Source organism: Solanum pennellii, chromosome 5, assembly GCF_001406875.1.
Source record: "Solanum pennellii chromosome 5, SPENNV200".
In the NCBI taxonomy this organism is placed as follows: Eukaryota; Viridiplantae; Streptophyta; class Magnoliopsida; order Solanales; family Solanaceae; genus Solanum; species Solanum pennellii.
The window spans coordinates 64862890-64879578 of NC_028641.1; the positions used below are offsets into that span (position 1 = coordinate 64862890).

The window sequence follows — 16689 nt, forward strand, 5'->3', positions numbered from 1 at the left end:
AAAAAAAGAGAAAAAAAACGTGAAAAGAAAAAATACACACAAAAAGAAAGAGACTCTCCCACAAACAAAAAATCAGTAAATATATTCACATATTTTGCTTTGACTCACAAACAAAAGTTGAAGTTGAGGTTTACTTTCGCGGTTCCTTATTCGAATTATTTTCTTTTGGTGGAATTTTCGCAAGAGGTACCATTTAATTTTTTTTAAATAATTTAATATCACCTTATACAAGCATTGATTGCAATATATTGAAGTTGTCAAATTTCACATGTGGTTAAACCGTTATGTTTTTATATGAAGTTTGTTCAAATATTTCATATCAACTTTATGTTTAGATCCCTTATATAGTTATATTTTGTGTGAAATTGCTATAACAAACCGTAGTTTATTTCATATTAAATAACTCATAGTTTATTTCATGCTTAATTAAAATTTTTGTCTAAGTCTATTCTTATTTTTCATGTTTAGTTTTTAATGATAATATGTGTAGTTATTATGATTCTAATGATAATATGCATAGTTATCCAATTTTTATATTCATGTCTTACTAAGTCGAATGAATTCTTTGTTTGGTTGTGTTTAGAAATGTATTAAATTATATTTTATATTATATTATGTGTGTTGTCTTAAATTATTATTTTTAGATTCTATTAAAAATAATAATAGTAAACTTGTTAGGATAAGGAGAGGATGATAAATTGAAAGAAAAAAGAAAAAAAAATTATAACAATAAAATGGAATAAAGAAAAGAGGTAGAATACGTGATGAAAGAACATCTGAATCAGAAAAAGAATAATAGAAAAAATAAAAAAAAATATAATTAAAAGATTGGAGACGATGTACATGAAAAAATAAATTTAATAAAAATACTACATAAAATGAAAAGAAACAAAAGTATAGTGTTAAAAAAAAAATATTTTAGTATGATCAATTAAAAAAACACAACTATTTAAAAAAAAAGGGTAAGAAAAGAAAAAGAAGAAAAATCAATGTAAAAACCAAAAATATAAAATAAGGAAAGTTAAACAAAAAAAAACGTGAAAATTAGTACAAAAGAAATAAGAAGAGAGAAACAAAAATACAATAAAAAAAACAAATAACAAAAAATAAAATAAAAGAGAGAAATTAAGAAGCAGGCAAATGTTGAAAGCCTGAAAAAAATAAATAAATAATTAATAAAAATGTGTAAAAACTTCACATGTTTATAAAATAGTACAGTTTTAAATATGTTAATATATATCAAAGAGTGAGGGTAAATACATTTGTCTTAATAATATAATATTCAAAAATTAGTTTAAGTTATAAAAGTCCATAAAGTGACCGTGCTAGAACCACGGGACTCGAGGGATGCCTCATACCTTCCCCTCGGTCAATAGAATTCCTTACCGAACTGGTTCGCAGACCAAACAAAGAGTCATTTCCTTTTGATTAGGGATTAAATAAAAGGTGACTTGGAACACCATAACTCAATTCCAAGTGGCGACTCCGAAAAAAACTAAAATAATCCCCTAATTAATAACGTCACTTAAATTAGAAAAACCCTTACGCCGCCGCGTGAAAAAGGGGTGTGACATCTCTGGCGACTCCGCTGGGGACTAGAATTCGAGCTTGTAAACATGGACTTCTACATGACTTTATTATTTATTTACGTACTTATCGATTTGTGAATATTGTGTTTAATGGCATAATATGTTATTTGCTTGCTTATTTACCCTTTTGATAATATGTGAATTATCATATAACTATCTTTCCTCGCGCATCCATCTGAGCCTTCTGAGATACTTTATTCGGAGATGCGATTACGCTCCCGAGTCTTGAGATACCAGAGATGCGGCAACACTAATGGGAACGATTCTATAGTAACACATGTCTTAGGATTGGAAGGACTAACTGTGAGGCCAGAAAGCCCTGCTACTGGTAAGCTGTCCCTTCTCGACTCGAGTAGTCCTCTCGTTTTATGGCCAGTCTAGATACCTTCCCTATTAGATTGTTTACCTAGTAAAACAAACCTCAACAATGACTATCCCTAATAGGATTCGATTTATCTGCATTGCATAATGTTGAATTAATGGGGAGCTCGACACAAGGGTCGAGCCTGTCTAGGAGAAGTATCCTTACTTGAGACTATCATGTACATTATTTGTGTTACTTGTTGCATTATTGGGAAGACTATACAAATGTTGATCGGCTTTAGATGAATGAATTATAATGAAAAATTAATTATAACGAAAAATACCAAATTAAAGTTTTGACGTAATCCTTTTATTAAACACAATTTTTTCTATCAAAATTCATATTTCTTTTACAAATAGAAAAATCTATTATTACCATCAAAGTTTTTCTATATAAAAAAAAAAAGATTGAAAATTTAATCAACAAAAATTAAAATACAATAGAATATATTAATATGTTTAGTTTTGGAAAAATTTTAATGGCTATTTATATATATATATATATTATTTTTTTTTAAAAAATAAATAAATAAATAAAAAAATTGCTTTTTTTTTGTGTGTGTATGTGTATGATTATTTTATTAAAAAAATAATAATAAAAAATTTACTTTTTTTTGTGTGTATGATTTTTACGTTATTCTTCTTTTTTTAAAAAAATATATTTTATTATAAAAATAATAATAAAAAATTACTTTTTTGTGCATATGATTTTTCCGTTATTCTTATTAAAAAACATATATATATTTTATTAAGCCTAGGAAAATATGAATCCATATGGAAAGGGAGATAAGAGACAAAGAGAGGATCAATCACCTCGATTCATGATATTGGATAAGGCCCCGACACTCTTGAAGACATGGTATGAAAATATGACAAACCATGGAAGAGGAATGGTGTTCAAACGTTTGGGATTTCTACGAAGCCTTTTGTATGTTGAGCCACGACGGGATTTGATAGAAGCACTAGTGCATTTTTGGGACCCGTTAAGGAATGTATTCCGTTTTTCTGGTTGTGAACTCACCCCCACCCTTGAGGAGATAGGGGCATTCATTGGAAAGGGTAAACATCTTCACAAAGCAGAGCCTATGATACCAAAACATATTAATGGGAGGAGGTTTCTAGAATTACTGCATATAAATGAGAATGATATAGGTGGTTGTCTCGATAATGGATGGGTTCCGTTAGAATTTTTGTACAAAAGATATGGCAAAAATGATGGATTCGAAGTGTATGGAAAGAAACTCCGTAGTAATGGGTATCGTCTGACCTGGGAAGCACACAGTTATGATGCCTTCGTGGTGGCTTTTTTGGGGATCATGGTACCCCCAAAGACGGAAATGAATCGGACAATGATGAGGAGATCCAAAACCAGATGACTTCACAAGCAATAGGGACAACAGAAGAGATAAGGGCGTTAAAATAACAAATGGCAGAGATGTACGAGGCTTGGATGAGTGGACAACCTCCACCGTCTTCATTCCGAGACTATTTTAATACAAATATGTCTCACCCTATCCAGGTGTCGACAAGCGATCCAATATATCCCCCTGGATTCAGCCCCTATGCTAACACATTCAATGTCGCTGGAACTTCTATGGTGCGCCCTTCGAATACGCCTGTGATAAGTAATCCACTCTTTGTGTCAACTGCCCCGACTAACAGCATCCCGCAGCCAACGATGGTGCCCAAATCCAACAGCGATCCTCCGCCCAAAGTTCGGCGTGATCAGAGTTACACTCTTGAAGAGGCCATTAAAATTCCAAGCTCTCATCCCCACATTCATCAATATAGTTCCCCTGTCGAAATTGAGAGGATGGTCAAGAAATAGGAACATGAAGAAATGACTAAGAAAATTAAGAGTTTGGAACAGAGTATAAGAGATATGCAAGGACTAGGAGGCCACAAAGGCATCTCGTTTAGTGACTTGTGTATGTTTCCTCACGTCCATTTACCTGCTGGTTTTAAAACTCCAAAGTTTAAAAAATATGATGGTCATGGAGACCCCATAGCTCATCTAAAGAGATATTGCAACCAATTGAGGGGTGCAGAGGGCAAAGAAGAGTTACTTATGGCCTATTTTGGGGAAAGCTTAGTAGGGATTGCATCTGAATGGTTCATAGATCAGGATATCACCAACTTGCACACATGGGATGATTTGGCTCGATGTTTTGTACAGCAATTCCAATATAATATTGACATTGTTCCAGATCGCTCCTCGTTAGCCAACATGAGGAAAAAGACCACGGAAATTTTCGTGAATATGCTATCAGATGGAGGGAACAAGCTGCTAGGGTTAAACCACCGATGAAGGAGTCAGAGATGATTGACGTTTTTCTCCAGGCGCAAGAACCTGATTACTTTCACTATCTGCTTTCTGTCGTAGGGAAGATATTCGCTGAAGTTATTAAGGTAGGGGAAATGGTTGAAAATGGCATCAAGCCTGGAAAGATTGTAAGTCAAGCTGCCTTAAAAGCCACAACAGAAGTGCTTCAAAATGGTTCTGGAAATATTGGAGGGAAGAAAAGAAGGGAGGATGTGGCCGCTATTGTATCAGCGCCTAGGACTCATGTCCAAGGTAATTCCCCACAACACTATTTTCCTTCCCAAGCTCCACAATATTCTGTCCCATACACTCCATATCATGTTTTTAATGCACAACCAATTGCACCCCCTTCTTATCCACAATGGCGTGCACCAACTCCACAAAATCATCCACCACCCCCACAAGTTCATCAAAATACTGCTAGAATTCCTTTCCGTCCTAGACCACAATACAAAAAGGGAAATGGCGTTAAAGATGAGTTCACTCCTATTGGGGAGTCGTATGCTAGCTTGTTCCAAAAATTAAGGACGTTGAATGTTTTGAGTCCTATTGAGAGAAAGATGTCGAATCCTCCCCCGAGAAATTTGGATTATTCTCAACATTGCGCATATTGTTCTAATGCCCCAGGGCACAACATAGAGAGATGTTGGTATTTGAAAAGGGCCATTCAGGATTTGATCGATTCTAATCGAATTATAGTTGAAAGTCCGAGTGGACCCAACATCAATAAAAATCCATTGCCGAGGCATACTGAAACAAACATGCTAGAAATGATGAAGGGTCATGAAGAGTTTGCATCTCCGTATAAGCCAATCCTTAGGGTTGGAACTGGCATTGAGAAGTCAGCAAATGTTGTTGATTTAACAAAAATGATGCCTTTAGGGGTGGAAAGTGTGTTAGAAAAGTTGAGTCCATCCAACACACCCATCTTAACTGTGAAAGGAGCCCTTGAAGATGTTTGGGCAAGTCCGAGTAAGGCAAAGTCGTTTGTTCCAAAAAGGCCAAACAAGCCTATCTTGATCGTACAAGGGGCCCATATTCCTCATGTGATTATCAGGCCAGTATCCCAGCTCCCAATGACTAACCCAAAGCTGTTCCTTGGAATTATGAGCCTACTGTCGTGACATATAAGGGAAAAGAAATTGATGAAGAAATAGATGAAGTAGGAGGAATAACCCGTTCAGGAAGATGTTATGTCCCAATAGAATTAAGGAAAACTAAAAATGACCAAACACAAATAAAGAGTTCGGTCACTGAAGGAGAGGCAGAGGAATTCCTAAGGAAGATGAAGCTATCAGACTACTCCGTGTTTGAACAATTAAGAAAAACTCCAGCCCAAATCTCTTTGTTGTCTTTGCTAATACATTCTGATGAACATCGTAAGGCTGTAATGAAAATTTTGAATGAAGCACATGTTCCTAGTAAAGTTACAGTGATTCAGTTAGAGAAGATTGCTGGGAGAATATTTGAGGTAAACCGCATCACCTTTTCAGATGATGAACTACCCAAAGAAGGTACAGGACATAACCAAGGCCTACATATCACTGTAAAGTGTGAGCTTTCATATGTCACTCGAGTTCTAATTGATGGAGGATCTGGAGCAAATATTTGTCCTTTATCAACTCTACAGAAATTGAATGTTAGTGCTGAAAGGGTCTGACCCAACAATGTATGTGTTAGAGCTTTTGATGGGTCAAAAACAGATGTTATTGGTGAGATAGAGCTCGCACTAACCATAGGGCCTGTGGATTTCGCTGTGAATTTTCAAGTGTTGGATATCAACGTGTCCTACAATCTATTGTTGGGGAGGCCATGGGTGCATAGGGCTGGAGCAGTCCCCTCAACGTTGCATCAAATGATTAAGTTTGAATACGACCGACAAGAAGTGATTGTTCATGGTGAGGGGGATTTGTCAATCTACAAAGACTCTTCCTCCCCTTTTATCAAGGCGGATAATGAGAATGAGGCACTGGTTTATCATGCTTTTGAGGTAGTGGTTATTGAGCATGTCCCCGAAGGGAGTGTCATTTCAAAACCAAATATGCCCATCGCGTCTGTAATGGTGGTGAATGAATTGCTGAAACATGGGTTTGAGCCGGGTAAAGGCTTAGGAATCTTCTTGCAAGGGAGAGCTTATCCAGTGAGTCTACGAAAAAGCATCGGTACTTTTGGCTTAGGTTACCAACCTAGAGTCGAGGACAAAATGAAGGCAAAGAAGCAGAAGAGAGATGTATGGTCACTTACCAAGCCTATACAATCAATCTACAAATATTTCATCAAAGCCCGTGCAACAGAATCTTATCAATCATCTTTTCCAGAGCCAGTGATGAAAGTTAGCGAAGAAATGATCAACTATTTTCAAGATTTATTTGTCGAGGTTGATATGGTGGAACTCGGAGAAGGAACTAGCGATAGAGATGTGAAATTCATTGGTCCTGATGTCAATCTAAACAATTGGGAGGCCACCCCTCTCCCCGTTAAAGACGAGTCTTGGTAGTCTGTCTTGTTTTTTCTTTTGTCATCCGATTCATTAAAGGATTGTAATTCCAATTTTATCTTGTCGTTTTATTTCAAACATTCTATTTCCCTTTTTCAATAGGATGTAATTGCATCTTTATTTCAGTTTAATATATTTGTTCGTTTACTTTTATACAGTTCTTTCTATGCCGATTCTAGTGATATGACATGCATGCAGAATTTTTCGCCAGATCTTAATATCCAATCTAATCTTCGACCTAATATTGAAATAATAAGTCAAGAAATCGAATATGATGAAAACAGAGTATTTGAAGAAGTAAGGAGGGATTTCAATCATTTTGAAAATAAGTCAAATTCAAACATGAGTGAAACTGAGACGATAAATTTGGGGGATCAGGAAATTATTAAGGAGACTAAGATAAGTGTACATGTTCGACATCAAAAGGACGATATAATCCAGGCCTTGTTTGATTACAAAGATGTTTTTGCGTCATCTTATGATGACATGCCTGGATTAAGCACTGACATGGTTGTTCACAAGTTGCCAATTGATCCTAATTTTCCTCCGATAAAGCAGAAGTTGAGAAAACTGAAAACCGACATGAGTGTAATAATTAAAGAGGAGATCACAAAACAACTTGAGGCCAAAGTCATTCAAGTCGCTCAATATCCTTCTTGGTTAGCCAATATCGTACCCGTCCCTAAGAAAGACGGCAAAGTTCGAATGTGTGTTGATTATCGTGATTTGAATAAGGCAAGTCCAAAAGATGATTTTCCTTTGCCTAACATCCATATTTTATTGGATAATTGTGCTAAACATGAGGTTGCATCTTTTGTGGATTGTTATGCGGGCTACCATCAGATTATTATGGATGATGAAGATGCAGAAAAAACATCTTTTATCACTCCATGGGGTACATATTGTTATCGTGTTATGCCTTTTGGATTAAAAAATGCAGGGGCAACTTATATGAGAGCAATGACAACCATGTTTCACGATATGATGCATAGAGAAATCAAAGTTTATGTGGATGATGTTATCATTAAATCTAAAAAACAGTCAAATCATGTGAAAGACTTAAGGAGATTCTTCGAAAGGCTCCGCAGGTATAATCTCAAGCTTAATCCTGCAAAATGTGTATTTGGAGTACCATCGGGGAAGCTTTTGGGGTTTATAGTCAGTCGAAGAGGTATCGAGTTGGATCCTTCAAAAATAAAAGCAATTCAAGAATTGCCACCTCCAAAGAACAAAACTGAGGTTATGAGCCTTCTAGGAAGGTTAAACTACATCAGCAGATTCATTGCTCAACTCACAACAACTTGTGAGCCTATCTTTAAGTTGTTGAAAAAGAATGCCACAGTCGAGTGGACCGAAGAATGTCGAGAAGCTTTTGAAAGAATTAAGAATTACCTATCGAATCCCCCTGTGTTGGTTCCTCCCGAGCCGGGAAGACCTTTGATATTGTATATGTCAGTACTGGATAATTCTTTTGGTTGTGTACTGGGTCAGCATGATGACACTGGGAAGAAAGAGCGGGCCATTTATTACCTCAGCAAGAAGTTTACCGTTTACGAAGCGAAGTACACCCTTCTTGAAAGAACGTGTTGTGCCCTAACTTGGGTAGCACAGAAGTTGAAACATTATCTTTTATCTTACACTACTTATCTCATCTATCGTATGGATCCGTTGAAATATATTTTTCAAAAGCCCATGCCCACAGGCAGGCTTGCGAAATGGCAAATATTGCTCACAGAGTTTGACATTATCTATATAACGCGGACCGCAATGAAAGCTCAAGCATTGGCAGATCATTTGGCAGAGAACCCTATTGATGAAGAATATGAACCACTTAAAACCTATTTTCCAGATGAAGAGATATCTTGTATCGATGAAGTTATTCACGATAACAATCAAGGTTGGAAGTTATTCTTTGATGGTGCCTCTAACAGGAAAGGAGTTGGAATAGGAGCTGTTCTTAAGTCTAAATCAGGGGAGTATTACCCTATATCAGCCCAACTTAGATTCTATTGTACTAATAATATGTCTGAGTACGAAGCGTGCATTTTGGGTCTGAGGTTAGCTGTTGACATGGGCATCCAAGAATTGTTAGTGTTAGGAGACTCAGACTTACTAGTTCATCAAATTCAAAAAAATGGAAAACTCGAGACCCAAAGCTCATACCTTATCAACATTGTTTACAAGGTCTTTGTCAACGATTCGTGTCGATAAAGTTTAGACACATTCCCAGAGTGCACAATGAGATTGCAGATGCATTGGCCACTTTATCTTCGATGCTCCAACACCCTGATGACGCTCATATCGACCCTTTATACATACAAATTCGTGATCAACATGCTTATTGCAACATGATTGAGGAGGAATTTGATGGTAAGCCTTGGTTTCATGATATCAAAACATATCTTCAGTCTGGAGAATGTCCGTCAGATGTAACTAGTAATCAAAAAAGGACTATTCGACGACTAGCCAGGGGTTTTTTCTTAAGCGGAGGGATACTGTACAAGAAGACACCCGATTTAGGTCTTCTAAGGTGTGTAAATGCTCAAGAGGCTTCCACAATCATGATTGAAGTACACTCAGGAGTTTGTGGACCTCATATGAATGGATATGCTCTAGCCAAGAAGATACTTCGAGCAGGATATTATTGGCTCACCATGGAGCGGGATTCCATACGATTTGTTCGTAAATGTCATTAATGTCAAATACATGGTGATTTGATACATTCTCCCCCTTCTGAGTTGCATGCAATGTCTGCTCCATGGCCTTTGGCATGGGGAATGGATGTGATTGGACCGGTAGAACCAAAAGCATCGAATGGTCACAGGTTCATCTTGGTGGCCATTGATTATTTTACAAAGTGGGTGGAAGCAGTAAATTTCAAGTCAGTGACCAAGAAGGTCTTGGTGGATTTCATCCATTTCAACATCATCTGTCGGTTTGGTATTCGAAAGGTGATTATAACTGACAACGCCGCAAATCTCAACAGCCACTTAATGCAAGAGGTGTGCTACCAATTTAAGATTGAGCATCGAAATTCGACTCCGTATCGCCCAAAGGCAAACGGGGCTGTAGAAGCTGCTAACAAAAATATAAAAAAGATACTTCTAAGATGGTGCAAAGTTCTTGACAATGGCATGAAAAGTTGCCTTTTGCTTTGTTGGGTTATCGCACTACATTCTGTACGTCAGTGGGCGCTACCCCATATTCACTGGTATACGGGACTAAGGAAGTTATACCTGCAGAGATTGAAATCCCATCTTTACGAATTGTTGTGGAGGCTGAAATTGATGATGATGAATGGATCAAAACTCGGTTAGAGCAATTAAGTTTGATTGATGAGAAGCGTCTGACATTAGTATGTCATGGACAATTATATCAGAAAAGAATGGCACGGGCATACAACAAAAAGGTGCGTCCCAGACATTTTGAAGAGGGTCAATTAGTGTTGAGACGCATTTTGCCACATCATGCTGAAACCAAAGGCAAATTTTCTCCAAATTGGAGAGGACCATTTGTTGTTAAAAGGGTATTACCTAATGGTGCTCTTTACTTAGCAGATATAGAAGGCAAAGTGACAGAAACGGTCGTCAATGCTGATGCTGTGAAAAGATATTACATATGATTGAGTTTCGACATTAGAAACCCTTATGTTTGGGCTCGACATTTCAAGGGTTGATTCAATGGGATCTCTTGGTTATGCTGTTTCCAAAACAAAAAAAAATTGTCTGAACTACGTTTGACCTGATTCTTGTTTCGGCAAGATACGTAGGCAGCCCTAATATTGGGTTCGGTTCAACCAAATACAAATCCAAAAATCCATATTGTAGTATACTGGGGCAAAAGTCGTTTGTTTATTCATTTGGTATCTCATCTCAAAGCTCAAAATCAACCCCATCATCTAAAGTCAATCAAAAAAAAAGTCTTTGCATCAACCCTTGATATGTCGAGAGTAAGTTGGTTAAGGGTAGGTAAAAATCCTGAATGGTCACCATAAGACAAATGTGAGTAAAAAGAAATAAAAATGAGAGAGTCTTATTGGTGAAAACCCTAAGTGGGCACCGTAAGGCGAAAAGGAGTTGAATATAAGAGAGTCTTATTGGTGAAAATTCTGACATGCACCATAAGGCGGACGTGGTGAGCTGGAGCAATTAACATGATAGAGTGTTAGCGGCAAAGACCTTCGTGAATATCACAAAGTGTATAAGGGTTCAAAATAATTTATGGCTTCATTAAGTGTCGGGATTCCACATCAAGATTGAATGATCAATAATGGTTGATGAATAGATTGGATAGCCAGGTCTGGAAATCAATTCAAATTGCATGGCATGATTAGTAGACTCGGCTCCCACACTCAGATAAGTTTTTCTTTCTTCTTCTTACTAAAAAAAAAGAGTCTTCATCAAATCTTTTCTTTTATTCTCTTATAATTCGTAATTTTCTTATACTTTTTTTTCTCTCTCGTCATTTCTTTTGGTTGGTATGTATTTGAGTCGAGTCTTTGTCAAAAAACTAGGAAGGAATTTCAAGACTCGCTACCAAGTATCTAAACGGTACTAGGCGAAGCATCAGGCTACTGAGTTATAATCTGTCTTCAAGTGTTGAGTTCGAAAATTCTCTGATTCTATGAAGGCTAAACAATGAGTATTATGAGATAAAGACATTGGATTTAGGTCGCAAAATAAGCAAATGTGGATGAAAGTACAATCAATCAATAAGAAGTATTGACCGTTGGAAACAACCAAAGCTTCATAAGTGTTTGAGCCGCCCTTGTCGAAAGATGGAACCATAAACCAACCACCACCTTTTCAAACTCACGAATTTTCATTGTTGAAGCAGGGACACAAGTTGTTTCAAGATTGAGGATTCGAGGAACCTAGATGTTCAACTTAGTCTGCAGCAAGCGAAATGGAAACCCTACAATAAAGACTTGTGGAATATTATGCGAAATTTGGCTAATATATATCAAAATAGCAATTATTTGAATGTTGGAATATTTATTTTATTTATTAATTATTATTATTATTATTATTTTTCTCCTTGAACGAACTTCCAAATAATGAAGATAACATTCACAATGTTTTGTTGGTATTATTAGTTTGTTAAAAATTTTATTAGCAGGACCCTCCTGGATAATGAGACTAACAGGACCCTCCTGGATAATGGGATTAGTAGGACCCTCCTGGATAATGGGATTAACAGGACCCTCCTGGATAATGGGACTAACAGGACCCTCCTGGATAATGGGATTAGCAGGACCCTCCTGGATAATTGGACTAGCAGGACCCTCCTGGATAATGGGACTAGCAGGACCCTCCTGGATAATGGGATTAACAGGACCCTCCTGGATAATGGGACTAACAGGACCCTCCTGGATAATGGGATTAGCAGGACCCTCCTGGATAATGGGATTACCAGGACCCTCTTGGCTAATGGGACTAGCAGGACCCTCCTGAATAATGGGACTAACAGGACCCTCCTGGATAATGGGATTAACAGGACCCTCCTGGATAATGGGACTAGCAGGACCCTCCTGAATAATGGGACTAACAGGACCCTCCTGGATAATGGGATTACCAGGACCCTCTTGGCTAATGGGACTAGCAGGACCCTCCTGAATAATGGGACTAACAGGACCCTCCTGGATAATGGGATTACCAGGACCCTCTTGGCTAATGGGACTAGCAGGACCCTCCTGAATAATGGGACTAACAGGACCCTCCTGGATAATGGGATTACCAGGACCCTCTTGGCTAATGGGACTAGCAGGACCCTCCTGAATAATGGGACTAACAGGACCCTCCTGGATAATGGGATTACCAGGACCCTCTTGGCTAATGGGACTAGCAGGACCCTCCTGAATAATGGGACTAACAGGACCCTCCTGGATAATGGGATTACCAGGACCCTCTTGGCTAATGGGACTAGCAGGACCCTCCTGAATAATGGGACTAACAGGACCCTCCTGGATAATGGGATTACCAGGACCCTCTTGGCTAATGGGACTAGCAGGACCCTCCTGAATAATGGGACTAACAGGACCCTCCTGGATAATGGGATTACCAGGACCCTCTTGGCTAATGGGACTAGCAGGACCCTCCTGAATAATGGGACTAACAGGACCCTCCTGGATAATGGGATTACCAGGACCCTCTTGGCTAATGGGACTAGCAGGACCCTCCTGAATAATGGGACTAACAGGACCCTCCTGGATAATGGGATTACCAGGACCCTCTTGGCTAATGGGACTAGCAGGACCCTCCTGAATAATGGGACTAACAGGACCCTCCTGGATAATGGGATTACCAGGACCCTCTTGGCTAATGGGACTAGCAGGACCCTCCTGAATAATGGGACTAACAGGACCCTCCTGGATAATGGGATTACCAGGACCCTCTTGGCTAATGGGACTAGCAGGACCCTCCTGAATAATGGGACTAACAGGACCCTCCTGGATAATGGGATTACCAGGACCCTCTTGGCTAATGGGACTAGCAGGACCCTCCTGAATAATGGGACTAACAGGACCCTCCTGGATAATGGGATTACCAGGACCCTCTTGGCTAATGGGACTAGCAGGACCCTCCTGAATAATGGGACTAACAGGACCCTCCTGGATAATGGGATTACCAGGACCCTCTTGGCTAATGGGACTAGCAGGACCCTCCTGAATAATGGGACTAACAGGACCCTCCTGGATAATGGGATTACCAGGACCCTCTTGGCTAATGGGACTAGCAGGACCCTCCTGAATAATGGGACTAACAGGACCCTCCTGGATAATGGGATTACCAGGACCCTCTTGGCTAATGGGACTAGCAGGACCCTCCTGAATAATGGGACTAACAGGACCCTCCTGGATAATGGGATTACCAGGACCCTCTTGGCTAATGGGACTAGCAGGACCCTCCTGAATAATGGGACTAACAGGACCCTCCTGGATAATGGGATTACCAGGACCCTCTTGGCTAATGGGACTAGCAGGACCCTCCTGAATAATGGGACTAACAGGACCCTCCTGGATAATGGGATTACCAGGACCCTCTTGGCTAATGGGACTAGCAGGACCCTCCTGAATAATGGGACTAACAGGACCCTCCTGGATAATGGGATTACCAGGACCCTCTTGGCTAATGGGACTAGCAGGACCCTCCTGAATAATGGGACTAACAGGACCCTCCTGGATAATGGGATTACCAGGACCCTCTTGGCTAATGGGACTAGCAGGACCCTCCTGAATAATGGGACTAACAGGACCCTCCTGGATAATGGGATTACCAGGACCCTCTTGGCTAATGGGACTAGCAGGACCCTCCTGAATAATGGGACTAACAGGACCCTCCTGGATAATGGGATTACCAGGACCCTCTTGGCTAATGGGACTAGCAGGACCCTCCTGAATAATGGGACTAACAGGACCCTCCTGGATAATGGGATTACCAGGACCCTCTTGGCTAATGGGACTAGCAGGACCCTCCTGAATAATGGGACTAACAGGACCCTCCTGGATAATGGGATTACCAGGACCCTCTTGGCTAATGGGACTAGCAGGACCCTCCTGAATAATGGGACTAACAGGACCCTCCTGGATAATGGGATTACCAGGACCCTCTTGGCTAATGGGACTAGCAGGACCCTCCTGAATAATGGGATTAGATTACTTTCTCATAGGATAAACACTTCCTAGTCTAGATTTTTAGTTTTATTTTCTCCTAAAATAAACACTTCCTACTCGGAGTTTATGTTTTATATTTATATTTGCTAATAACTCATAAAATTTTCCTTGTGAAAACTGAAGCAAAAATTTTGTTTATTTTTTGTTTGTGGTGGTTTTCAGGTTTCCTCAAGCGAGACATGGATTTGAAATTCACGAACAAAGTTTCAAATTTTTTAGAATAATCAATTCCATGATGGTTAGAATTAGTTTCTTCAATGCATGTAGCAGCCTGACGACCACACATCTTTTACTAGTCAACTTTTGATCAAGAAAACACGCACTCATTCAAGAGCATTTTTCAAGTTGTCATTTTGAAGAATGTCAAAAGTTCCGTCTAAGTGGCAAGTTCAGCCTCCATTCCAATTCTAAGTTAAGATATTCACTCAAAAATCAAGGTGATATCTTAAAATCAAAATTCAAGTGAAGATTCAAGAAAAGCTACGTGGATAGAAGTTTGTACATTTGTTTTTCTTTTGACTAATAGTTTTCAAGTTTTATGTAAGGATAAGAGCCGCGATCTGGAGCCTCGATGGAACCTCACTTAACTTCCAACTCATCACTTTATCTCCTCGAACTACAAGTGGCCTGATTCCCTTATCACCCGGGATATGTAGGATGTCCAAACAAGGACTCGGTCGCACAAATTTTGGTCTTTCAAATAAGAGTTCGGTCAAAACTTGTCACTTTGTCTACTTCTTTGTCTGAAAAACTCTTCGTGTTTCCAGTCAAAGAGGGGCAAACTGTAGACACGTAATTTTGACCGAATTTAAGTTTAACACCAATTTTTAGAGCATAAATAATTTTATCAATCTAAATTAAATATATTTTGATTTTTTTTTATTATTTTCATTAAGTTTATTTAAAAGATATAAGAATAAACAACATAAATATAATTTTTATTAGATAAATTTATTTTGATTGTTAAAAAATAGGATATATATATATATATATATATATATATATGTATATATATTTTAAATAAACTAATATTTCTTAATTATGTTTTTTTTTTGTTTTAATCATCCCTTAAGCTTTTATTTATTTATTTATTTAAAGCAATTAATAATTATATAATTATCATTATATATATATATATATATATATATATATATATTAAATTAATTAATTAAAAAAAAAGAAAGAAGGGGATCAGAAGAAAAAAAGAGAAAAAAAATGTGAAAAGAAAAAATACACACAAAAAGAAAGAGACTCTCCCACAAACAAAAAATCAGTAAATATATTCACATATTTTGCTTTGACTCACAAACAAAAGTTGAAGTTGAGGTTTACTTTCGCGGTTCCTTATTCGAATTGTTTTCTTTTGGTGGAATTTTCGCAAGAGGTACCATTTAATTTTTTTTTAATAATTTAATATCATGTTATACAAGCATTGATTGCAATATATTGAAGTTGTCAAATTTCACATGTGGTTAAACCGTTATGTTTTTTATATGAAGTTTGTTCAAATATTTCATATCAACTTTATGTTTAGATCCCTTATATAGTTATATTTTGTGTGAAATTGCTATAACAAACCGTAGTTTATTTCATATTAAATAACTCATAGTTTATTTCATGCTTAAGTAAAATTATTGTCCAAGTCTATTCTTATTTTTCATGTTTAGTTTTTAATGATAATATGTGTAGTTATTATGATTCTAATGATAATATGCATAGTTATTCAATTTTTATATTCATGTCTTACTAAGTCGAATGAATTCTTTGTTTGGTTGTGTTTAGAAATGTATTAAATTATATTTTATATTATATTATGTTTGTTGTCTTACATTATTATTTTTAGATTCTATTAAAAATAATAATAGTAAACTTGTTAGGATAAGGAGAGGATAATAAATTGAAAGAAAAAAGAAAAAAAATAATAATAATAAAATGAAATAAAGAAAAGAGGTAGAATACGTGATGAAAGAACATCTGAATCAGAAAAAGAATAATAGAAAAAATAAAATAAAAATTAAAAGATTGGAGACAATGTACATGAAAAAATAAATTTAATAAAAATACTACAAAAAATGAAAAGAAACAAAAGTATAGTGTTAAAAAAAAATAATATTTTAGTATGATCAATTAAAAAAAAAACACAACTATTTAAAAAAAAAGGGGGTAAGAAAAAGAAAAAGAAGTAACATCAATGTAAAAACCAAAAAATAAAATAAGGAAAGTTAAACAAAAAAAAACGTGAAAA

General features: G+C 37.2%; 1 protein-coding gene across 1 annotated transcript; it reads left to right on the forward strand.

The window, feature by feature from the left end:
• The first annotated feature begins 9519 nt into the window (after positions 1-9519).
• Positions 9520-10394, forward strand: LOC114077197 (uncharacterized protein K02A2.6-like). Its single transcript, XM_027916876.1, has 2 exons — positions 9520-9904; positions 9961-10394. Exons 1-2 carry the CDS (start codon positions 9520-9522, stop codon positions 10392-10394), a joined length of 819 nt encoding a protein of 272 aa, XP_027772677.1.
• The last annotated feature ends 6295 nt before the right edge of the window (positions 10395-16689 follow it).

Excerpts from the sequence above, each read along its gene's own strand:
- LOC114077197 (XM_027916876.1), top strand. The coding sequence starts at position 9,520 with ATGTCTGCTCCATGGCCTTTGGCATGGGGAATGGATGTGATTGGACCG. Across the intron at positions 9,905-9,960 it reads GTGCAAAGTTCTTGACAATG|TGGGCGCTACCCCATATTCA; the intron begins GCATGAAAAGTT and ends TCTGTACGTCAG.